This window comes from Phasianus colchicus, chromosome 2 (genome assembly GCF_987193195.1).
Source record: "Phasianus colchicus chromosome 2, bPhaCol1.hap1.1, whole genome shotgun sequence".
In the NCBI taxonomy this organism is placed as follows: Eukaryota; Metazoa; Chordata; class Aves; order Galliformes; family Phasianidae; genus Phasianus; species Phasianus colchicus.
Genome location: NC_143437.1, coordinates 66,626,721 through 66,652,227, shown reverse-complemented (window position 1 = coordinate 66,652,227; position 25,507 = coordinate 66,626,721). Strand labels below are relative to the sequence as shown.

At 40.9% G+C, this 25,507-nt stretch overlaps 1 protein-coding gene across 1 annotated transcript in view; it reads left to right on the top strand.

Annotated features, from left to right (window-relative positions):
* The window catches only part of LOC116240429 (uncharacterized), an 85,913-nt gene extending 61,545 nt beyond the window's left edge, over nt 1-24,368 (top strand). Inside the window, exons 31-47 of the mRNA XM_090135898.1 lie at nt 963-1,116; nt 2,232-2,327; nt 2,754-2,909; nt 3,824-4,056; nt 5,371-5,509; nt 6,079-6,199; nt 7,096-7,205; nt 8,017-8,166; nt 8,338-8,391; nt 10,925-11,092; nt 11,986-12,138; nt 15,271-15,405; nt 16,704-16,856; nt 19,600-19,800; nt 21,586-21,706; nt 23,453-23,583; nt 23,887-24,368. Of these exons, the coding sequence (XP_089992024.1) occupies nt 963-1,116; nt 2,232-2,327; nt 2,754-2,909; nt 3,824-4,056; nt 5,371-5,509; nt 6,079-6,199; nt 7,096-7,205; nt 8,017-8,166; nt 8,338-8,391; nt 10,925-11,092; nt 11,986-12,138; nt 15,271-15,405; nt 16,704-16,856; nt 19,600-19,800; nt 21,586-21,706; nt 23,453-23,583; nt 23,887-24,000 (2,389 nt within the window). The 3' untranslated portion in view covers nt 24,001-24,368. The remainder of the gene's footprint in view (nt 1-962; nt 1,117-2,231; nt 2,328-2,753; nt 2,910-3,823; nt 4,057-5,370; nt 5,510-6,078; nt 6,200-7,095; nt 7,206-8,016; nt 8,167-8,337; nt 8,392-10,924; nt 11,093-11,985; nt 12,139-15,270; nt 15,406-16,703; nt 16,857-19,599; nt 19,801-21,585; nt 21,707-23,452; nt 23,584-23,886) is intronic.
* The last annotated feature ends 1,139 nt before the right edge of the window (nt 24,369-25,507 follow it).

Genomic DNA, 25,507 nt, shown 5'->3' with positions numbered 1-25,507 from the left:
GTGTGGCAATACATCACACTTAATCTCATATGAACATCTTTGCTAAGTTTAATTCCAGAAGCTGTTATTTGTCCTTGTGACTCCTTTGTTAGTCTCCAGTTGATAACTGCATGGTATTTTTAAGAGCACTTGCGTGTGTGAAAAAAATATAAGAACAGATCTTTTCCTTAGATTTGCTACTCAAAGGAGTTTGTGCAGCTAAAGAAGGAGTTGGAACTGATTGCTTGTCCTATTGCAAGAACCAATTTATCATGGGCTCTTTGTTTTAAAGGCATGTGAGAATTGAGGAGACAGAGGGGCTGTGATGAAATGGCAAAATCATGGCTAAGCTTGGTTGAAGGACATATTTACATGATGCATAAGGTATAGTAAAAAACAGCTTTATGCATACAATTGCACAGCACAATGCACTACAAACACTATGAGTGGCTCCCAGAAGCAATACATACCTGTGGTATAACAGCACTCTGCTGGTTTGGCAGCTCCTGCTGCTTAGCCAGGCTGTGCTGTGTCTGCATGGCCCAGCAGTTGCTGTGTGAGACCGGATCTCATGGGAAATCAGCAGGGAACATTGTTGCTAAACTCAGCTCTGGACCCTGTGTAACCTGTAATTCTGATTTCAAAGCTTCGTAGGTGCTTTTGAAAACTGTTAGTGACTGTCCCACTTTGTAGAGGAAATTTTCCCAATATCAGGAGTAGGTAATAGAGCTCTTGCATCTTTTAGCTACCTGACTGTAACCATATGTTTTGCCCCCAGTCAGATGTGCATTCACACATACATCTACATCACTAAGGGTTGCGTCTATTTGTTTTAATTGTAACATCTGCAGTGATTGCTGTCATTCACTGTTATGTCAGGTTATAATGAGGAGAAGGTGGGGAATTCTGTTGAGGAACATTTTGAGAATTTTTTAAACAATCTCAGCTCTTTATAATAAAAAAAAATTTTGATTCTTTCACAGGGAGACATTTTTGTCCTCTGGGAATGTTTCAGCCTACCAGAGCATTACAGACAGGATATACCATGCTCTGCCTCCGCTGAGTAACGCTGTGATTCCAAGTGTGTTTGCTGCACAGCTGAGGCTCCCACAGCTGCTGGATGTTCAGAGCTGCAGAGTGAGTAAAGCATACATGCAAAGACACTCTTCCTCTGTGCTGAGCTCTCTGGAGAACAAAGTACTCTGCAGTTCTTGCTGGGGTGCTCACTCTTCCCAACCCTGGTCCAAAGAACTAATTAAAAACATTTCCATGATCAAGGTTTACTAACTTGATTTGTCATTTGGGGTTCTAGAAAACACTACAGAAGTGAATAATAAAAACTTAAGTTGGAATATAATCAAACTGGTGTCACCAAAATGGAATTATTCTCTATGCTCTATAACGGAATGCTTTGCCTATTTATACTCTGCTGATACTTCTAACATTCTGTTTTGGCTAATAATCTTTCTGAATTTTCTCACCACCTGACAGCAGTTTTCATTGCCCAGTATGTCTGTTATGGTTGTACGTAAAGTAGTTAAGTCTGCTGCTTTCTTAGCTGTGCAGAATTACACAATCTAGCAGCTAAAGGAGCACCTTGAATGACACTGACAAAAAAGCTGGTGTTAACGCTAAGGGAAGTAAAGGTGAGTCTTGCTGGTGATACTAGCATGTTCCAAGGTAAAAGGCAGTTTTGGATCATAATGCTAACTTCACGTTTCCTCATCTTCATCCCATCCTGCTAATTTTCCATTATTTGATAATACTGTTTTACCTTTAAAAATGTCTCTCCTGAAGAGCGAGTTACAGGAATACAATCTTCTGGTACTCTCGCCTTGATTTAGGTGACAGTGACACATAACAAAGCATAACGGAGAAACAACATTTGTACTTGCATGCAAAATCTCAACGTCATTGATGAATTAGATGTGGGTTCCTTGGGGAGCCTTGTCCTGATGCCTCTGCGATGTGATCAACAATAAGTGATTGACAGACACTATGTAGGGGACTAGGAGCTATTGTGTGAAGACAGAAGTAGAACATTCTAGAGTGACTCTTACTGCTTCCTTCCCAAGGAGAAATATTAAATGCCTTTCTTTTCTAATACACAGTCTACTTTCAAAATGAAAGCAGTGTATCACCTGCCGGGCAGCTTGGCCTCTGAGTTGCGTTTTCCTGATCATATTATGTGGGACTCTCATAAGTAATTAAATGTTGTTCTTTTTTATGAACAGTCTTCTCTTCTCTTTTAGACACTCATGCATTTTCCTTGGAGGACATTCCTAATGGATGAAGGATTGTTTCCAGTCACTATCAACAACACAATTAATTTAAATTACAACATGCAGGTACAGTATCCTTGTGCTTATGTCCAAAGACACAAAGATAAGATGAATCTACAGTGCAAGAGGAAACCAAACAAATACTGTCTCATTTCCCATCTTCATTTCTTAAGAATAAGAGTAAACCAGAAACATCTCTCCCTTTTCAATTCAAAAGCCTATTCTACCATTTACTTTATTTGATCTTACTGCAAGCGGAGCAGAGCATTTTATGTTGACAGTGAACCTCTAATTGTCATGATCCTGCTATGCTAGAACGAAAGAATCAAACAATTTTTATGCATATGTGTTTTAGGACCATGGTGCTAAAAGCTTCAACTTCATTTGGGCTTATAACACCTACAGAAAAACGACACATGATCACAGTAGCTCATATTTGCTACTGTTGGGCTCTGAGCAATAAACCTTTACAGCCTCTCTCTTCCTCTCCAGTTATGCCTGTGCAACTTGAATGATGCAGACCGGAGAGTTGCTCATGGGGAGCTAGCTGCCATGCAGTTTCTAATGGAGGATGTCCTGCAGAACCACGATGACTCTGCTGTGGACAATCGTGCTGATTGTCAAGCCTCGTTAGCTAACAGTGAGCAGGTACCTCTGGCAATTCAGTTTGTATGGTGTCATGCACCTTCTGTCTAGGCCTCCCTCTAGGTTTCACAAGCAAATCTCTGTGAACTTAAGAGACTCAGAACTGAGGTATGCTGTAATAACTTTACCTTCCTGGCCATCTGGTAAGAGGCCAAAAGAACAGCGTTCTCTCCTACAAACCCTGAGTGTTCATGAGAGAAGTGCTGGTGAGAGACTTCCCTTCAGGGCCTGATGCTACCATCACAATTCTGGAGAAAGCCGTGACTTCTCCCCACAACCCCCAGAAGATCCAACTCTTTCTTTAGAAAGAACTACTCATTGCCAAGCAGACAGGAGCAACCTGGCCACTGTCTAAAAAAGAAGAGCTAGTCAAGGTATGTTGGACATGTATATGAGGAATGGTGGCTGGGGGCACCTGCCAGAACCAGAACAAAGGGTTTTTTTCAAGGAGTAGGGAAAGATTCAAACTGCTTTGTGATGGAAAACAGATATGTTGATTGGTTTTGTGATAAAAAATGTGAAGAGGACAAATTTAGTTATTTAAAGGTTTACTTCCTGAAGATCTGAGCTAAGGATTTGATTTTTGTAGTCATACTTTTAGTTAGAGATGATGCAGTGTTGCTGTTGAAGATATTCACTTGGAGAAAACAGGAGTACACAAAGGATTTAACTTCTGTGCAACTTTATTCCCATCTCTGCTGTGTGGGAGTACTCACTGCAATCAGAACTATCCCTGTTTTTCCCTCTGCTGTGCTCTGAAGGACACTGATGTACAGACTAGCTGAAAGTTTTGTACATGGAAGTTTGTCACATACCTCATTCCACTTTACATTGCATGAGATGCTATTAAGCAAAGAAAGGTAAGTGAAAAGCATACCATAGCTTTCTGAGGCAAAAGATTTCCCTATAACTTTCAGCAGAACTCAGAAGAGATGACTCACCCAAGTGCTAGCTGGTTGCAGAGCAGCAAAAAGATGTGCAAACTTCTGCTGAGGCATCATGATCCAGTTACAACATGTAACTTGCTAAGGTCTTTTCTGGTGCTATGGAAACAATTGGAAATATTAAAGGCAGAATGGGGCCGGCTCAAGCTGAGGACTGAGGATATCAATACAGTTCCTCTCTACAAAGAGTTTTGTGAGCAATATGGGTAAGTTACCATGGATGCAGGAGTATTCCAAATTGACTGAACAGATGATAAATGAGAGAAACCTCTGATTTCTTCACCCATTTTCCTCCTGTCACTCTTTTTCACTAGTGTTTTTTGAAATTGTTATTTTTATTTTTGCTCCTGGTTAATCTAGTGCTTTTGCTTTTCTCTAAAGGCTTGGGGGCTACCTTTCTTTCCTGTTTTGATACGATTGTTTTCTCTCCCTCTTTCTATGTCTATTCGGATTGTTTTCTGCTGATGTTTTCCAAGTGCCTTCTTCCCCATTGTGTGACCTACCTTTGAATTTCAGGCCTCATAAACAGCGTTAAATTCAGTGCTTTAATAAATGGAAAATTGGGAAGCCTGTTAGATGAATTCTAGCAGAATTCTTCCAACCCCCCCTACTTGGCTCAACTCAGAGAAGTCAAGAACAAAAATCTGGATGATTTCCATGAGAGGCCCTTCTGGGAGTAGAAAATGGAACACTGCTTTTTAAAAAGCTTTGTCCCTGGAAACCACACAAAAGAAAGTGAGAGTGTAAGATGACACAGTAAGGGTGAAATCTGTGCAGATGCTGAAAAACAGCTGTCATGCAGGGGGGCATGGAGAAAGAAATGCATGTCTGTGCTGCTGTAGCAACTCCTTCCTAGCAGGTGATCTCCCTGCTATGAGAATGGGTCTATTTTAAAGCACATGCTATATCCCAAAATCCCACTGTGCTTTCCTTTCCTTGCACGGATGAGAACTTCCTACTTCCCTCTCCCTCAGCGCTCTGCTAACCTTTGTCTGTCCTGCCATCAAGGGTTTAAAAGGCAGTGTGATTAAAGCAATAAAATCTAACGAGGTATATATGCCTTGCTAATGGCTCCTGTACTTCCCAGAGTAAAGGGCGCATCAGCACTGGCACTCAGCACTCAGAAGCACTTAGCAAACCCATGACTGGGAATGAAGGACTGCAGGCAGAGGAGGTGGGGGGAGTTTTTTGGTCTGCTTCCCTGACAGTGATAGCCATGTGCTTACTGGTGACCAAATCTCCCTGTTTTATTTGTTTGACTCTCTTTTTCTTCCCCTCACTTTTCTTTTAGCATTATTATAAACCTGGAGAGATTACTGAACTATGTACTAAGTCAGGTTCCATAAAGAAGAGATTGTCTTGCCCTTCTTGGATGTTGAGTGGGATACTGCATATTTTGCATGGGTTAGGAAAAGGGGCTAGGGAAGGAAAAGCAAAGCTGAAGTCCAAAGATTGTGCATGTAAACATAGTCATTTTGAGAAAAGATATGTGAGAAATACCCGTGTCTTGGTGATTCTAGCACGGAAATTCTGCACCCAGCCATGAAAGCCATGGCCAGGAAAACGGGCACTGAGGAGGACTTCAGAGAGCCAGTCACAAGCACTCAGCATGTACTTCCCCCAAGAGGAGTATCAGAAACTGAAATGAAAGTGTATCAGGTAAGGGGAGAATTAATAATGGGTGCACTACAGTCCAGTGGATACCGCAGAGGATATTATGGAATGTCTGGAAGATGTGGATGTCTGGGTATGGTCCGCAGCAGCACCTTCTCTTTGTGGACAGAGGTGTGAGTCCTGGGGCAGTCCACAGGAACAGGAGAACCTGCCTCAGTCCAAAGCATGTGTAGCGCAGAACTAGGCACATAGTCACCCCAAAATTTTATTAACCTTGGTAATGTACCAGAAACTACGGTATTTTGGGAAAGACAGGAAAAAGTAGATTCGCTTTGGCTTAATTTGGTAGCTTTTGGTAGGTTGCAAGAAGAGTATTAAGTTATTTCAGGTTGCATATTAGGAAAAATCTCTTCTCAGAAAGTGGTGAGGCACTGACACAGGCTGCCCAGGGAGGTGGTGGAGTCACCATCCCTGGTGGTGTTTAAGACATGTAGATGTGACATTGAGGGTCATGGTCAGTAGGCATGGTGGAGATGGGTTGGCCGTTGGACTAGATGATCTTAGTGGTCTTTTCCAACTTTAATAATTCTGTATTCTATGAAACCTTATTCCAGCTTCAAAAGCTTCTGGAAAGCCTAGAAATCCACATGATCTATGATGTGCAGAAGAAGATTAAGCAGGAGATGACTCTAGTGATGTCTGAAAGAGCCAGACAAGAGAGCAGCCTCCCTACTGGTAAGAAGAGTTAAAACACCCTTGCTGGGAAACATGGGGACCACAGACTTGGAGTGGAAAAGCAACCTTGGTGCATAATGAAGCAAAGTTTTCCTGTGTATGGATAGGAGAGGGTCTCAGCTCCCTGCATCCCCATGCAGAGGCCAGTGACCAGTTGAGGATGGTGTAATTGATGGAAAATGGTGTCAGATTTAGATTCCTTGAACAGAAGATTTCACTTCCTCATTATAACATGAAGGTTCAACCATAATCTTTACAAAGACAGTGTTGCAAAAAAGCACTGAACACTAACTATCCTTGAGTTTGCAGGCAGTTTGAAACAGACAAGACATTACTTCTCCCTTTCTCTTTAATAGTGTTGATATTTTAGGCGTAGCAGTTCAATTTAAATGCCAGACTTTTAGTGTGTTACGAGTTTGTTTTGTACTTATATCATGGGTATTCACAGGCAAGTATAGTAAAACAAAGAAAAAGTGGAAATAAAAGGGACAAAAATTATGCCCTGCTACTGGTTGAGGTTGCAGGCAGCCATAATTATTGTTCAGAAATGTTCAGTTTCATACAAAAGCCACGTTCTTTTCTCAGTATTTACAGAAAACTCCTAGGCAGAGCTGTGGGCCAGGTCATTGTTGACAGAACTGGTCCATAATGAACTAGCATTTTGGCTTTGATACCAGAACAAATTTGATAGTGCAGCTCAGCACAGTTTCTGCAATCTGTTTGCAATGACATTTACTTTTAGTTGTAAACATTTTAGCAAAGCTGAGAAAACCTAAGCTGTACAGTGTACCCAGCATCAAATCCCAGGGATTACTGAAGGATCAATATTTTGTGACAGTGATACCCACTGATGTGCTGTTCTTTTGTCTTTTTTTTTCCTCCTTCTATTCCTGCAGAGCTCTGGAAACATAAAGTAATGCAAGAAAATTTCTCTGTTGTACGACCACAGATAGTTGAAACATTTGTTCAAAGGCTGATGGAAAACTATGAAGGATCAGATACAGAGGTACATACTCTGCATTTACTGAGTAACAATTAAATTATGTTTAGAGCTTTGTTTATTAAAGCTCTTGTCAATCAGTGACCTAAAAGAGAAACACATTTCTTAAGCTTTTGATTATTCTGATTATGTTGTTTTGTAATAGCAGTGTTGGCAGCGAGCTCATGTACTGCCCTGCTGCCTTGTGACAGCTTTATTTCAGATCTCAGGACTGTAATAATGTGAGGATGAGTTAGGGCTGGAGGTTGATATGCAACCACAGTGCAGGATTGCAGATCTTTATGCAAGGATTCAGCAACCAAAACTCCTCTTCCCTGGTCAGTGCTAAATCACGGGTCCCAGTGAGATGTTGGGAGGCAGTTTTAGGGTTTTTTTCAGTGAAATGTAAAGAAAATGTTTATGACAATATGACCATTCCTGGTTAAAAATCACAATGCATGGGGTTTTTTGAGAGAAGGGATGATGGGCACTTGAGCTGGTAAATTCATTTTTCTACTGAAAATTCTCTTTTAGCTTCAGGTGGAAATTAAATACATTATACAGTTATAGGTAGAACCAGTCAAAAACCTGACCCATTTGTTTTCCAAATAAATCAGTGAAGCTGTAGATTGAGTAAAAACATCTACATTGAATAATTATGTTTTTTGCTTCATTTTGATATCACAGAAGTATTTAATTTAATTTAGAAGTATTTACTTTAGAAATATTACAGAAGTATTTAATTTAGAATAAGTGACCATATTTCATTTTGACATATGCTGTATATGGAAACTTGTGATTCAGGCAACCTGTAAGATTTCCTGTATTGTTTTCCTAGGTTACTTTTAAGAAAAACCATTTACAGCAGTGTCTTACTGTGCTGGGCTGTGACATCATGGCCAGAGAACGCAGCAACTTTGAGACCTACTCCATGTTTTATGAAAATATTCTCCAGCAGCTGCACCGTCTACTTTACCAAAAAGAGCAAGTATGCTCAGAGCATTGATTTTTCTCTTTTCAGAAATGGAGGAGGTTTCTTTGGGTGGGAAGTAGTTGCTAAGTAAAAATGGAAGTCAAGCTGTCAGGCTGGGAATTTGCTGAAGCAGAATTGTGCTGTTGTACAGACATACTCATTGTGCCTCTCTTTTCATCATTTCAGGAGCTGCATGCTGTGGAAGATGGTGGCAACCAACATGATATGTCTCTGACACAGGTAGGTGATTATGGTCTGTTGATAGCTAGTACTTGGTGATCCCATTTGGGACAGAGTATCATTGTATGAAGACACGGTGACAATCTTTGAGAAGAAAGGTAAGAGGACCCTGGAGCCACTGTTTCTGTGTTCAGTGGCAGAAGTCATGCCAGAAGGACCTGTGAAATAAAGATGACCTGAAGGCAAGGGTAGCAATAGCCTGCTGTTCTCCGCTTTATATCCAAAAGGGATGATATGCTGGTAGCCTTTTAACTTAAACTTCCACTGATGAGCCTCTCTTCCTAAACGAGGCATTTTCCTGGTGCAATTCAATCATATGCAGTGAGTGAGATAGAAATAGAAGAGTGTCAGGCATGTAGGCTATACTGCAGTGTAGGTGGCCGGTATGCTGCACTGTGGTTCCATATTCAACTGCTCTCAAGTTGACTTTGCGGCATCAGCTGTGGATTTTTAGTACATGGTATATGTGGGTGGAATTTTTAAGAAGTAAATCCAGCCAATAAATTAGAATTGCCATGTTGTGGCATCATGTAATACCCATATAATGTATTAACTAAGCTGGAAGCTTGGCTCCATCAACACAGTCTCGTACAGTATGGTGAAGACTGCCTGGGTGTCAGGGACTCTTGCACAGCAATGCGCACTTTGGATTCCTGGGTTCATTTTCTCATTTGTCCTCATTGCTGACTAGAAGATTTCATTTCTTCTTCTCTGGGCTTCTTATTCATTTCTTGACCCCCTTTCTCATTCTCTTTCCAGTATTGTTTTTTTTGCCCTCATATCCTTCTCTTTAAAGCATTTTGTCAGCAACCCCTCTTCTTCCCTGATTTTGTTGTCCTGTCTGCATGTCTGGGGAGGCTGAGGTGAGAGAAAAGATGAGAAATGTGTGAGATTTGAGTTGAGTGGAAAGATATGGGAAGTCATTAGGACTTTCCAGGAGCCTGTGGACACTAGAGTCTATTCTCCCCTCCACTTTGGGAGCCCATCACTAGCAAATCCCTCTCTCATCTGCCACTTCCTTTGAGGACAAGACAGCTCATCCCTTGTCACTGGCCACCCTGGGCAGCTTCTACTGTTTCTGGATTGTGCTTCAACCTCAGAAGAGATGTCCTGCTCCCAGCACCAGTTGCTTTCTCACAGGCCTACAGCAATTAAGGGCCACTGCCAGAAAGAACACGTTCAGATACTCAGTAGAGGTGATAGAAATCACGAGAAAGGGTCAGCCATAATCAGTCATAATGCAATGGTAGACTGTTTCAAAGCTAAAAATACTTCTAGGGAACAGAAAGGAACCACGTAGAGACTTCTTAAAATTTTGTTTCGTTTCATTTTTTCCCCTATGAACCCAGGATTTGACGAACTTTTCATCAATTTTACAAAAAAAAAGACCCAAAAACTAACACAGGAAAACCAGTGCTCTGCACAGAGATCACCAGAATTTTTCAGCAGGGTCAGAATACATGTGTTTTCTCCAACGTTCATTTTCAGACGTCTCTATGTTGTGCTTGCTGTAAGTCAAAAAGAAACTGACACAGAACATTTCAGTGAGAAAGTGAAGTTATTAGCACTCATTACTTAGATCTGGCATGCAGAGATGCCAGGCAGCCTTAAAAGCAGACAGTGCTGTTGGCTGTAGCTACAGTGCCTATTTGTTATCTTAATAATGTAATACGCTAAGAATGTTTTTAGCTTTCCTCCACTCTGCTCATTTGATTGTAAATGCAGTTCAGTGGTATGGGAATGAACAAGTATTTATATCTAGCTATGACCCACACAAGTGAAATTCAAATTCTGTCATTTAAAACTATTTAAGTTCTCCAATGCACCTTCCTATTTGCTTTCACCTGCATGCCCTTTCTGAGAGTCTGTTAATTGTCAAATATCAACAAATAGAACATATAATTGTTTTTATCACGTATTAAATGGTCTGTATGTACAAGCTTATCTGCAGGCAGCACATTTGCTCTGATAAGTGCATTACCTCACAGATTACCAAATGAAGCTTGGTCACAATTCTTCTGGTTTTCCCTTTGGAGGCAGGGGATATTAGCTACAGGAGGTCAGGCTCACTTGCAGAGGAGAGCTGTGCACAGAAGCTTCTCCCAAAATCAGATTCTCAAATCCTGCTCCCTAATCCTGCTCTCTAATCTCTGTTCCTGCTCCTCTCTCCTGCACTCACATTTCCTCCTGCTATTAAGGACATCTTTCTTTCCTGATTGCCACAAATGGACTTTGTAAGGTTATGTATGAAACTGTATGTATGAATGACATTTGTGCCTTGAAATATTGGTCTTGAACGGTCGAAATTCTTCTAAAACCAATGGAGATGTACATAATAGATTATTCCACAGCATCAATGGGTTTCAGTCACCCACTGGGTTATAGGTTATCACCTAGCCCCTCAGGAAGATATTGTCACTCTGATACTTAATTCTGTACCACAGACCACATTCAGAGCTCTGAATCGTTTACTCCTAGGCAATGGCATTTGTTCATCTCTAGCTTTGCTCATTCACTTTCTCTGCTGTGATAGATTGCCAGGCTGAGTCATGAGATGATTATGGAAATAACTGCGCTCAGAGCCCAGCTCGCTGACTTGGAGGATGAAAATGCTGGTCTCAGAGAGAAGATTAGAAAAGAAGTACAGGATGAATATGAATCATTAGTGCGGAACCTATTTGGGACGTGTGTCCATCTAAAAGTAGGTACAGAATAAGAGGGGTACACCACCAATCTTTTTTGCACTGCTGACAATTTGCCAACTTGTGTAGCACTCAAAGGAATAAATTGCTGTGGTGTGCCAGGTGGATGAGTGGATGAATCATTTATCTCCTGCTGCATACCTTAGAAACATCTTGTAAAAATGTCTGGTGAGAAAAATTCTGTACCTATTCCAAGATAAGAGGCATAGTCTCAATGGAACAAGTGCCACATTAGAGAGAGTGATGGAAGCTCTTCTTAGTTACCGTGGTAGGAACTTTTTGGATATAATACTTCAGTTTGTAATGTTCTACATTATTTTTCTTGAAAACTTTATGTCCAGTATGTAATAATATTGCTCACTCTAACGATGCCTTTGTTTTTCAAGGTAGTCCACAAGTAGTTCAAGTTTCTTAGCAGCAGTATCATATGTCATTACTTACAAAAATAATGATACCCCATTCTTGCCTGTAGAAACTGCCAGATTGTAACATCATATTTTCAAGCACCTGCCTGTATCAGATCCCCAGGGTTTTGATTCATAGCCCAGAAGCCCACCAGTGTCTGTGGTCTCCCTGTTGACTTGAGGAATACTGAGGGTTAGTCAATTTCTCACCAGAATGTCTATTTTATCACCACAGTGCAACTGCTTCCATTGAATGCCTACCTCCCAGGCTTGCCAATAAGGTGACTAATGATATAATTCAAACTCCACTCCTTGCAATGTCTGGATGTAAAAAGAGTATTGCTCTGTCTTTCAGATACATTGATTCTAGGAAAATAATTATCAAGAAAGACCATCTGGTTGTAGCTGAGAGACTTCTGAAATCCTCTGAATATTGCTTTCCCATATGTGCGCATTTAGTCTCTAATGGGTTCTGTTTGTAATTGCAGGGAAAGTTGGACATCTATCGACTTAGCATTGAGCAACGAGTGCTTGAAATCATCAGTGAAGTGAGAAGGGAAGGAGCAGACAATATGATTGATCTGAAGAAAAAGTTTGGCTCCCCTGAAACTAATGATGACTTGGAAGAACACTTGTCTAAAGTAAGGAAACTAACATGCCTGTCAGTAAACAAACACGAGGATAGTGTCTCTACTGAACTTGTTTAGGCTGGCTTAAGTTACTGCATTCTCTCTCGGACATCATGGCCCATTACTAGACTCTGTTAATGGCTAGTAATTTGTTGGGATGTTATGAATCAGTCATCTTTGACTGTGTATTGTACTCCAAATACAGAAATTTTAGGCTACACCCAGGAGTTAGATCCTGAGTATCTGCATGTATTTGAATTGAATTTGGTTTTAAACATAGGAACTCTGCTTTGACTGTAACACCATACTTTCTATGTAGATGAAAATCAGAGGTTGAACTTAGATCTGTGCAAGTATAAATGTGAACTCGTATTCAATCATATGTCAGACTGTTTTTGTCGTCTGTTGTCATCGTCTCTGTTTTGAATGGGGGAAAGACGAAAGGAAGTTAGAGTGAGCCAGATAAATGTGTTGATAGATCTGACTATTGTGCAAGCTGTTCACATAAAAAGTGGGAACAAAATCCTTTTTTCCATTAACGGTTACTTAAAATCAAATATATATTCAAATTTGTTTTGAGAAAGTGTCCCCAGAACTGATATTCAGGGAGATACAAACTAAAGCCTGGAAAGTAATTTCCCGGATACAATTTCCAAATCAATCCCTTTTAGAGTCAAACATATCTCTTCTCAGCAAAGTTCAATTTGTACTGAAACTATGTTAGTCAGTCAGTGAATACAAATTAGATCGAATGGATCATGGCTAAATACTTCTGTCTAAAGCAAATATGCCTGCAGATCTCTTTATGCAGAGAAGCTTGTAAAGCAGGATATAAATGTAATACCAACATAGTGAGAAGAGCTTTAAACCTCTGTCTGAGCCTGGGGAATAGGGATTCTCAGAAGTAAATGAGGAACTAGTGGAAATAGAAGAAGTCCATGTCTGAGAAGGCTGCAGGGCGACTTCCACATTCCCAGGTGGAAAGTATTTTGTGCTGAAGCAGTGAACAAGGAGAGCTGGGAGCTCACATGCAGACAAACATCTGTGGTGTGGGCAGAGTGACAGAAACTTGGTGAGTTGGTGCACACAGCTAGAGCATGGGCATGGGTGGCTACAGGACATTTTAAGAAGGATCAGCAGGCAAGAATTACATTCTGTACAAGGAGTTCATTCCCTGGACTGAGGTCTTGTATGAGTATGGAGACGTACTACTGAAATTCTACAAGTCAAGGTTAGAGGAAGAAGGAATACTGGTGATGATTAGTGACTGTGATGAGAATCTGTTGCAGACTGCCTTGTCAAGAGTAGAAATTGGTTGTCCTGTCTACCAAGAGCTAAGAAGAATATTTTTGACTTGAGACCTTGGTCTTCCTGAAGGTTTTATCCGTCTGGAAGTCTACTGAAAGTAGAACAAAGCATTGCAAAAGCACAGCCAGTTCCTAGACTGCATTAGTAATAATATTCTAAATGCAAATGCAAATGCTAAAGAGCTAGCCAGCGTAAATCCATATTTCTGCTGCTCACAAATGGAGAAGATCTGGTGGTAAGTATAGGTATAATCTGAGGATGCAGTGACTGAAATGAGATGAGAGATGAAATGATTTCAGGATCAGGAGGAAGACTATAAAATTATGGTGGATAACACGGACTTGGAACTTCAAGAGTGCTGACTGGGACATTTTCGGGGGATTGCTAAGCAGAACTGCTGGGAAACTGCCATGAGGGAGAAAGGTGACCAGGAAAGCTGGTTGATTTTTAAAAGAAAACTGTGAAGATTTTGTAATCAGCTGCCCTGTTATGCAGGTGGACAAGGAGATTAACAGAAACTTGGCCTTACTTGACATAGGAAGGATTTTCTTAAAGGACTAAAATGCAAAAAGAGATACGGCAAGTAGTGAAAGCATGAATAGGCAACATAGACAAAATCTCAGAGTTCAGACCCATAGTGATGAAATTAGGAAGGCCAAAGCCCAGCTGCTGCTAAGACCAATATGAGACACACAGGATAAGAAGGTGAGTGGACACTAGATGGTAGAGCTTCAGTGCAGAGACAGCTTGAAAAATGTGAGTGGATTTACAAAAGCCTTGTAAGAAAAACCACAAAGAAGATGTACAGCCCAAAGCATTGGTACAGGTACATTGAGAGTGGCCAGAAGACAGCTGGGTGTTGTTATTCTACCCAGCATTGATGAGGGGGCACTTGGCACACATCCCTTTGAAGGGGCCCAGTGGTAGGAGAGGGATGTTTGAGAAACTGACCAGTGACACAGTGTGGAGCACATTGCCTCCAAGGAGAAGTTAAGGGAGCTGAACTGGTTTGGTCACGTGAAAGAGGTGATCTTGAAGCAAACTGCAGCTACAGGAAACCATAAGCATGTTGGAGCCAAACTCCTGGCAGTGGCAGATGGTAAACAAGGGGCTGCAGCCACTGTGGCTGTGGTGAAAGAGGTTCATGGCAGACAGCAGGAAACCTCCTTCATTAGGAGGCTGGTGCAGCACTATGGGGAGCCTGTGAGACCTCCACCTTTGCAGTTCTTCAGGATGTGGTTATACAAGACCTTAGTGGATGTGGCTTAGTGTTGTCAACAGTCCTGCTTTCAGCAGGAGGTTCAATCAGGTGTCCTGGGGCCTGGGCCTCCAGAGGTCCTCTGCAACCCTTGCTTCTATATTTTTTTGTGTAGTGAAGTCTGCTATTTTAAACAAAGAAGACAAAACCCAATGACTGTACTTCTCATAAATCCTCTAATTTTGTTCTTAATGAGTACACTGTAGTTAGGGTGAACCAGGCTACTGCTACTGCATGAACCAGAATCTCCATCTGGCTTAATTACAGTGTTTATCATCATTAACAGTGCTTCATTTCTGAGGGACATACCTGCTTTTTTTTATTATTATTATTATGTTTCTTCCATTTGTTCCTCAGTTTCTGGCAATGTTCACATTTCCTGTTTCCCTGGAGACACGGTAATAGAAGTTTATTGCCAAAGACTGCATTGTTTCAAACAGCAAAGTTTGAACACTTGAGAATTGAAATGAAATACAAATAGTCGCATGCTTTCACAATTGTATTTACTTCAAAACCACGTGTACTCATTGGAGAACGTGATCTTTGTGGGTGTCTGTGCTTACCCATGTCTTCTTTAGCAGGAGCAGCTGCAGCTCTTGCAGAATGAAAATATCAGCCTAAGCAAGCTGGTGTGCAAGCTGAGGACTCTGAGCTGCTGGAAACACACCACTCAGAAAGCACAGCTCTCTGCAAAGCTGAGATATGCTGAGAAGGTTATGCTTCCTATTGTTGCATCTGTGTTTCATGTTAAATTGTCTACTAAGTTAATAGTCAGATTGGTCAGACTTGTTATTCAGTGAGCTTATATGCTGTGGTGGTAACTGAAGATTTTAGGTATAAATGCTGATTTCTTTTTCCCCCTGTAAGTTGTGGATGTAAGGGTGGTCTTTAGCTGTGAAGATCATGAAACAAATCACCGATGCCTTCTTCACAACAGAATCTAGGATGGGTGAGCAGCCTACAGTATTCCTAATTCTGCTGTTGACTCAGAAGAGTAACTATGACACTTTATCAAAATAAGCTATTTCATAACTGATGAAATCATGTCAAAAAAGAAGACAAGCAGACACGAAGTGAAAACGAATGAGGCCAAATGCTTTTTGAGATGCTGAGGGTTTTTTGTTTTTTTTTTCTTTTTGAAATTGGTGTCTGCTTAAACAAAGCAGAGCACAGCATAAGCTTTATAAATTTAATTACAGAAGTATGAGATGAAGCACAAAAATGACTGAATTAAACTAAAGTGAAGGTGGATGGAGAGAAGAGTGCCTCTCTGCTTTAAATGAGGCTGATTAGAATGGAACAAACAGGTTATTGATTGCCATGTAGGTTAATTAGCCACACATGTCAAATAAAGGGAGGGCAGAGAGGATCATATTTGCTAACTTATAAAGAGTGAAAGCAAAGTGGCTTTTCTATGCTTGTTAATTTTAAAGTCAAATAAAGCTGGATGTGTATGCATTCAGTTCAGCTATATCACAGTGATGCTGAATTGTTAGAATGATTTATTAATTTATATTAAGTGTAGAACAGTCAAAGATGGATTGAATTATTGTAAACTTGTAGATTTAAATAAGAGCTATTTAAAAGAAAAGTCTGAAACTGAGAAAAATAAATGGGGAAGTTTGTCTTTTTAAAATGATAAAGTAGCTCATCTCACTGAGACAGGGCTTTCTTGTGTCTGATTCTGCAGTGATCTTGCAGATCTAAGAACTTGTACTCTGCTCCAAGTGCAGAAGCTGCTGAACCTGGCTCTTGCAGGCAGGAAAACAGAGAGGGCTCTGAGCTTCTTTACACACAAGAGCTTGAATTGTTGTGAATTGTTGTGAATCCAAGTAAAAACATGCAGTAGTGTTGTATGAAAGATTATTATTAAAAATCAGCCCTTGATAGAAGAAAATGTGAACAGTTTAATACTACTTTACTAAAAATCTCTTAGAGATTACTTTTTAAGAAATCTAAGAGAAAATCACTGCTCTTATAACTGATCCCATCGTGTACTTTCTCTTTGCAGGAAGCTCTTCAAAACAAAAAAGAGTGTCTTAATGCAAAGATGATGGCAGAACAAGAGGTGACTTCATTGCAGGGTCAGCTCACGTCTGCAAGGAAAGCTCTTGAAAAATCTCAAGCAGAAAATAACAAGCTAAAGGAACAGCTGCATAAGCAGGTATCTGAATTAAATGGGTCCTGATTTATCAGCATAGCAAACGAATTCTCCTCTCCACCTTGCTTGCTTTAATGAGGATTTTCCCTACGGTTATTTTAGGAAAGAAACAGATTCAAAACTAAATGTGTAATACAATTACTGAAGCTAGGTATGTATTTTATAGCGCTGAAATAGCGTGTTCATTTGAGCCTTTCCACCATTGCATGTGGAACTAGGGAAAAACGGTAGCATTTCTAAAAAAAGTTTGAGTCCTACACCAAAATGAGAGCTGCAGGCACTATTTGCACATATGCTGTCAATAATGCTGGATATATATGTTAGCAGAGGAAAAAGACACTCAGTATTTTATTCCACAAAAAGAAAAAAAAAAGGTTAGAAATCTTAAGGTTCTTAGTCTTGCACCCCATCATTAGATTTCAAGGAGACGTTCAGTGATGCTGTCATTAAAAATCATTTCATGTTTTTTTGTCATCTGAATAGCTTCATAGATATATCACTGCTACCACAAGCATGGGGAAAAGTTCATTTCTCACAGACTGAAAAGCACACCCCTCACGTGCAACCTGATTAATACCAGGCAAGCCAGCTACGGAAAATAAGCCTTGTCAAACCAACCTCACTTCATTCTCCTGATAAGATTACGAGCTAGATATGTAAGCATAATGCAAGAGATACAATATGTATTTAGAAGAATCTTATAACAGTTGGGCTAGCAGTGTACACCTTCTGTATTTTAAATTGTAATATGTTATGTAGTATCAATAAAAATGGATTAAGAGCTAGGTTTTTTGACATCTAGAAATGTGTTATTTTTATTAAATGAAAATGGCTTCTGATGGATTTCTAGTAGAGTTGGTAGCAGAATTGTCAGTATTCGAGATTTTAGTCAGTGGTGTGGAAATAAATATAAAATTATGGATTATAAAGTTTGCCAATGACATATTTGAGGAGGAATGTTAGTGAATTTGTTGCTTCACATTTACTGAATAATGATGTAGGCAAAGCAGGTGTACAGAATCATACAGAGAGCTTGGTAATTTGAATATTCCTCCAAGAAGGATTGTAGTATGTAACTAGATGAAGAATGAGATGGAAAGCAAGATTTCTACAGAGCAGGATGACTGCAGCCCAGGAAAGGGCAGGGATCATAGCAGGCAAATGAATGACCATGTAGTGCAGTAGTGGAAAGGATGGATGCTGCAATCTTTTGATTTATAAAAAGCAGAATAGCACAGATAGGTTAAAAATGGGTTTGTATCTACGTACAGCACATTTCAATACTGCCTCTGGTTCCAGGGTGCACTATAAAAAGATGAGAAAAGATTGAGAAGGTGTGGAAGAGGATTATAAAAAGTGATTTTTGAGGGCTGCTGGAAACAGTATGGCAAAGGAATTTATATATTGTGCCTGTCTAAAAGGAGGATTACTTGATTACATTCTATAGACACTTTCGCAGGGAGAGAATAGCTGATGCTAAAGGGTGCTTAGGGAAAGGTGTAAATGAGAGGCAGTGCCTAGAAGTTGATATCAGACAGACTGAAAATTGGAAATGAACAATGATGTTTTAAAAATGTGATTAATCATAGAAATGATAGTATGTCTGAACACTTTCAAGTCAAGGTTGGATGCCTTTCTGGAAAATACTGTTTTGCCAAACCAGCTCACTCATTTTGGTAGAAGGGTAATTAAGGTAAATATTTGGGCATGTGATACTAAAATGTCAAATCTGATGCTCAGTTCTGAACTTATTGGTCTGTGAACCTTCAGACTTAGTTCAGCTTAGAGATCTCCAGTGAAAAATGTTTGGGGTCTGAATGCTTTGAGCTCTGACTTTGCATTCAGGTTTGTCACTGGCATGGGGCTGCATTTGAATGGTAAATTGGTTTTCTGAACTGACAAGCTGTCAGTTTACTTCGGAAGGATCCACTTCATCTACCACCTTTTTAACAGCAGTTTTTGTGGTTGGTTTCAGTTTTTCTTACATTTCAGCTTCTGCTTCTTTCTCTTCTTCCTAATTTTCTTTCCTCGGTATAGATAGCGATGAAAATGTTTACGAATCACAGACTTCATTCCATAACCCTTGGCTGTATGGCAAGGCTTGAATTAATAGCTGGGGTTTGTCATACCATTGCATTCTGTTGTGAAATATCCTAAAATACAGCCACAGTTGCTGGCTTTCTCTGCATGCAGTATATAAACAGCATTGTTCAAAAAAGCTGTGCTCATTTCACCCCCCTCCCTTCCCTTGTTTACGCTTTGCTTTTAAAGACAAGTCTTGCATGCAGACCAGAGGCTGCTTTCAGAAAGTAAATTACAGCAAACTGAGGAAATTGGAACCAACTGCCTTCTTGTTTATTTGCAATTGAACAAGTTCTAAACATGAACATTGTTTTAAGGCTTTTCTCTCACAAGCAATGATCACAATGATCTCACAAACTGTCAGCACACTACTCTATTCCCTCCCCCACTTACCCTTCTCTTCTCTCCCTGTTCCTGAAAAACAGATTTTCTTTTGGGTTTAGGACTGATTCTACTCTTTTGATAAGATCTGACAATAATTCAGATTTGTCGACAACATTTCATACTCTTCAACACCAAGCCATGTGGGACGGGGTCTCTCCTTATTTAGCTCAGCTGGGGATGACATTTAAGAACTGGTCATACCATTAAAAAATCTAAAAGCTGTGTGTGAGAACTGGAGGAAGCAATCCAAGTCTGAATCTTTCATGATCTCATGTTGTAGAAACAAATACTGTTGGAAATGGAACATCAGAAGACACAAGAAGCCAGGAAAAGGCAAATTCTCACTGTGGTGAAAGCTCAAAACACGGAGAAGGTGCTTGAAGAGAAAGAGCAGAAACTGAAATGCCAAGGGAAGGAAGCTGAAAAGCCTTGTAAAACAGGACTACTTCAACAAAAAAGGGCCAAAACAGCTATGCAGCAGGTAAATTATAACTACACATTCGAAGAACAGAAACTAACCTTTCGGGAGCAATGTCTCCAGTTCCAACACTGTCTCAGCACATCTGAGCATATCCTGCCAAGTGTGTGACTTTCACAGCGCTTCAGAGCAGCCCTCCCACTGCTCTGGACCTGAATCCTACAGTAGTTATGTAGGAGTTAGTAGCAGTTACAGTAGTAGTTAGGAGCCTTGGCACAGGGCTGGGTGCTGCCATGCTTGGCATCATACTCCACTCTTAGGTGCCATCTTGTGCTTCTGGTACTTCTCAGGGCCTTGCTGTTGAGTTTGGCTCAGTATCTTTGCCCTAGAAAGTGACTATTATTCCTGTTATTTTAGAAATAAACTACTTGGGAGTTCATGTAAAGTTCTGTTGCAGTGGGAATATGTGCACAGTCCTCAAGAACTGGGTTGACTCCCTTAGGGGAGCACCAAGAGGCAAGGCTCTGTGGCTCCAGCCAGCCTGGCAATCTCAGTGGGGACTTCCCCTCCCTTCCCCCTTACCTCTTCATTTCACATACATTACACTGGTGTTTCCCAAATTCTGAACTACCAAGTGGACATATGGGGAACGAGACAGCTTTAACTCAGTCTGGCCACAGAAATGGCACGAGTCTTAACTGAACTCATACCATGGTACCGAACTGATATATTGCCTTTAAGTTAAGTTAGTTACTGCACTGCTAATCCTGAATTTAGTATAATTGAGTAACAAGGTCCACTTAAAGAGTATCCCCCTGTAAAAAGAGCTGTAGGGATAGCACAACTGGTAGAGCGATCCTTTTGCTGTGAAAAATGCAGTGTTTCTTTTGTAGTGTAGTCTGCAAAACAAAAGTTTGGAAACCACTTGATTAGACTTTAACTACTGGAATCAATCTCCTCATTGACAACTCTGCAGCCACTGAAGACTGCTAGCCGTCGTGTTCTTGATCTAGAGAGAAAAAACTTAGTAATGTACCTGAATGCCTCTCCTGCAAGCCAAGCAAGTGCACTCTGTCTTCAGTCTCCTGAGGCATCAAGGTGAAAGCACTGACTGTTCATCCTGCAGAAGGAGTCAGAATGACAAACGCTATTCTGCTGGGAATAATTCCTCATGCTGCTGGCATGTTCTCTGAGCAAAATCATATGGCAGTAAGACTTCTGCCAAAGCAGTGGCTGTGGACATGAGGCCACAGATTTATTTTCTGTCCGTGATGGGGCTCTGAACTGTTTTGCTGTGCTTACAAAATAACCCTTGAAGAAAATAGAGGCGCCAATAGCTGGATTAGCTTCAAGGAGAGCATGAAAGGACAACAGCAGTGCAGCAGGGAGGGTTTTATTACCACACAGCAGCCTCAGCCAGCACCTACATGATCATTAACACCAACAAGCTCTATATTAAAATTTGGTTATCAAACTATGCAGTTCGCAGGAGAGATGAGCAAACAGGCACTTGCTTTTTTTCACAACCTCTGCCCTGGAATTGGAGGGAGGGCTACACACAGAGAACAGTAAGAGAAATCCTCTGTATTGTTTTTGCTTTCCTCCTGCAATGCCTTCCTATTAAACAATAACCAGAGTGGCAATTTGCCCTGTTTCTGTTGTATTATGCTTTCAAGGGGATCACAGATACGTTTTGCAAAACTGTAATTATGGAAGCAATGGCCTCTCATTCACAAGAGCTCACAGGGCATCAACATCCTTTCCTTTAAATGTAGGCCCCTGCTTTGAACTAGGGTTGTTAGATGATGAATCTTTGTAGCTGCCATTAATCCTTTTACCACCTTTCAGACAAGAAGCCAGTTAACCCGAGAGTTCAGCTTAAACCTGGAGGCCTTCCAGAACATTGATGAACTGCCACGTCAAGTTTATGACCTGGAAGCTGCAGTTTCCCAGAGGAACATGACTGCAGGTAAAGACAGATTGTGTGTTGCAACCTGCTTTCTCGGGACAGTAAGTCTTATGGGTTATGTGCCACCTTCCTGGATCCCTCCTTAACCTTTGAACCAATTGGCAACTTCAGCCAACTATGAAAGAGACGCCCTACTCCATAACTAAAGTGTATGGGTGGAAGAGAAAGGCCTAATCTTGAGGAAAAGCCAGAACTCAAAAGCCACATGCCTTTTTTCACTACAGCTGCTCAAGCAGCACAAGAAACACTGAGTCCCATATTAATAGCTTTCAACCACAGCTCACGTCATCTTTTGCACTGTAAGAATATCATGGGAAATCTGAGTGGGGCTACATTCAGGGGAGGAGGCAGTTAGGAAACCAAGGATCTCAAGTGGTAGGAAATTGGCTTCATTAGTGGCCCTGGTCTTCTAACAGCTTGCTTACACATCATGAGGGGCAGCCAAACTGGTAATTCAAGGAGATGCATGACTATGATTTTAAGTATCTTTAGAGGAGCTCAAAACAGCAGTGAGAATTTTCCAGATCTTAACTGACTTAGTTTGGAACTTAAAGCTTTACCAGAAATTGTTCTTCTCTGCTGTTTCTTTTCTTCTTTGGTTTTGTTTTTTTACAGTGCTTACATAATTCAAGTACCTTAGAACAGTGATTAAGGATTTTTATTCCTACCTGCCTGAACTGGCTGCTTTGCTCCATGGTAGCAAAATCCTACTGGCCCTTCAGTCTGACAGATTCATGCAGATGGGCAATCCCTAAATTCCACACCAAATAAATAAATAAGAAAAACAACAACAAGCTTTCAAAGTGAATTTCTATGCTACGAAGAATATAAAGTACCACAAATTTAGTTATTGTTTCCTTCTGCAGGAAGGGAAGATGTTAGTTATTCCTGTCTGAGAAAACTGAGAAATGCTCCTTATCGCACTGCTAAAGACACTATATGAACCAATTCTGCAGAAATAAAGCACAGGGAGGTATCACTAATTAACACACACATATATGTATGTGGTTTCTATGTAAAAATTTGTCTTTTGTGTTAATCTGAGTAATACAGTTCTATTCCTTTGCTATTGAGTAACACTAACCTTCCTCAGTCCTACAGCATTTGCAATGGCTCTTTTTGATTGAAAAGGCAAAGTTTTTTTTTTGTTTGTTTAAATGGGGCAAATCGCCTCTAGGAACTGCCTGTATACACCCCAAGCTGTACACAGATACCAGCCAGAGTTAGTTCATGTTAGGCATAACAGAAACCACAGTATTTGACTCAGGGTTCTTCTTATAGTGGCTGAAGGGGTAGCATTAAGTGGCGGCACCTCTGCTTTTGAAAAGCCTAAAAGGATAAAGATGAGAATTTGCCAGGGAACGTATTATAAACTATTCCACTCCTGCATCTTTTCATCTTAGCTTTGAACAATACCACAAAAGCCAGAGTTGCAAGGAGAGTAGATGCACATGATGAGGCAGCAAGAATTTTCTGCTTCACTAACCCATCTCCTACTGGGGATAGGAGTGCTCATACTCTCATTACTATGAAAGAGAAGGGCTTCGGATGAGCTGACACACAAAAACACTGCAAATAATTTTTGTTCTGTGAATATCATATACAAACCACTTTTTCCAGACTAAGAAGCATGCTATTGTTAATACTAGCCTGAGTGTTTTTCATTTTGCTAGACATTAGAAACAACAGCCTTGGAATTTATTCAATTCAAATTCTACTTTAACTGTATTGTCAATAACACTCCAGGTTCTGCAGCTCAGGTTCAAAATAACAAGACTGCAGCATTCACTCAGCTTGAGGATTACAAGCAGGAGCCTTTGAATCCTGATCCAAGAAACAGCACCGTAAAAAGAAGAAACACTCAAAGACCAAAGACAGTAAGCATCACTGATGTTGGTGGTTAACAGTCTGATATGGTTGCAAAACAAGTAACTCATTTGCTACTTTGCAAGCTGTGGCTTGCATATATACCCAGGCAGGTTTAACCCTTGTCTTCAAAGACAAGGTGACCACTGTGTATGACTAGCAAAAAGGAAAATATTTCCACTTAATTTTTCATACTGTTGAAAAATGGAGGGACTTGGGGGTGGCAGCATTTAGCTGGCAGCACTCCAGGAAACTTCCCCCAGCATGTAGTACTATACCATGGTTGGTGACTTCTGTGTTGCTTTTGCTTTCAGGTACCTAGCAGATGGAAGCAGAGTGCAGAAGATAGGCTGTTGCCACACCTCAATGAAAAATCTCTTCCTACTGTCTTCACGCAGCTACAGGAACATAGGCTGGTCTGGAAGTAAACCTAGATGTATTTTTAGTCAGCCCAGGGCATTTTAGAAATTACTGTTGAGTTGGCAATCTTAAAGAGAAGTACGATTTATACACAAATCAAAGGGAGGCAGCAACTCTCCAGTGCTGTACGCGTATACTTCAATATCATAGAATGGCCAACCACCAGACCAGGCTGCCCAGAGCCACATGCAGCCTGGCCTTGAATGCCTCCAGGGATGGGGCATCCACAACCTTCTTGGGCAACCCCTCCTTGGGCAACCTGTTCTAATGTGTCACCACCCTCTGTGTGAAAAACTTCCTCCTAATATTTAACCTAAACCTCTTCCTGTCTCAGGTTAAAACCATTCCCACTTGTCCTATCACTATCCACCCTCTTAAATAGCCATTCCCCCTCCTGTTCATATGCTTCCTTCAAGTACTGGAAGGCCACAACAAGGTCTCCCCAGAGCCTTCTCTTCTCCAAGCTAAACAATCCCAGTTTCCTCAATCTTTTTTCATAGGAGAGGTGCTCCAGCCCTCTGATCATCATAGTGGCCCTCCTCTGGACCCACTCCAAGAGCTCCACATCCTTCCTGTACTGGGAGCACCAGGCCTGGATGCAGTACTCTAGCTGGTGCCTCACAAGAGCCGAGTAGAGGGGGACAATCACCTCCCTCTTCCTGCTGGCCACCCCTTTTTTTAATGCAGCCCAGAATACAGTTGGCCTTCCAGGCTGTGAGCACACACTACTGGCTCATGTCCAGCTTCTCATGCACCAGGATCCCTAAATCCTTCTTCGCAGGGCTGTTCTCAAGGAGATCTTCCCCCAGTTTGTATAAATACCTGGGATTGCCCTGACTCAAGTGCTTATTGAACCTCATTAACTTTTCATGGACCCGCTTCTTCAGCCTGTCCAGGTCCCTCTGGATGGCTTCCCCTCCTTCCAATGAATTGACTGCACTGCTCAGCTTGGTGTCATCTGCAAATTTGCTGAGGGTGCACTCAATGCCATATATTTAGATGCAGCATCTGTACCAGCTCTGGTCAGTTAATCCACTGATCTGCTTCTGGTACTGAGTGGTCATCCTTCTGAGCAAGAGCAGCATTACATGTTCTACCTTCACAGCGCAGCTCAGCGAGGATATCAGTCAAAACTAAAAGGCTTCCTTTTATTGCAGTAACCTTGGAACGTGGTAATGCAAAGCATAGCTAAGTTCTCAGAGCAAAAGTGTTGATGTTAGGCGTTTTGTATTTTTTTTTTAAACTGCTTGCCTATTGCAACCCTTAAAACACCACATCCTGTCTGCTGACTGCTTTTACTCCCAGAGGTTGCTGCCTTACAGTGAATCTTTAATGTTTAAAAATGAATCATCAGAAATGTCAGCATCTCTACCTTCCCTAGAATCTTCTCCCTCTTCCCCCTAGAAAGGGGAAGAACAGCTCCTTGCATAGTGCCATACTACTAGAATTTTAAAAAAGAAAAAAAAACTGCATAGGTAATGCATCATTATCTGCATTTCTCTTGCATGTCAAAAA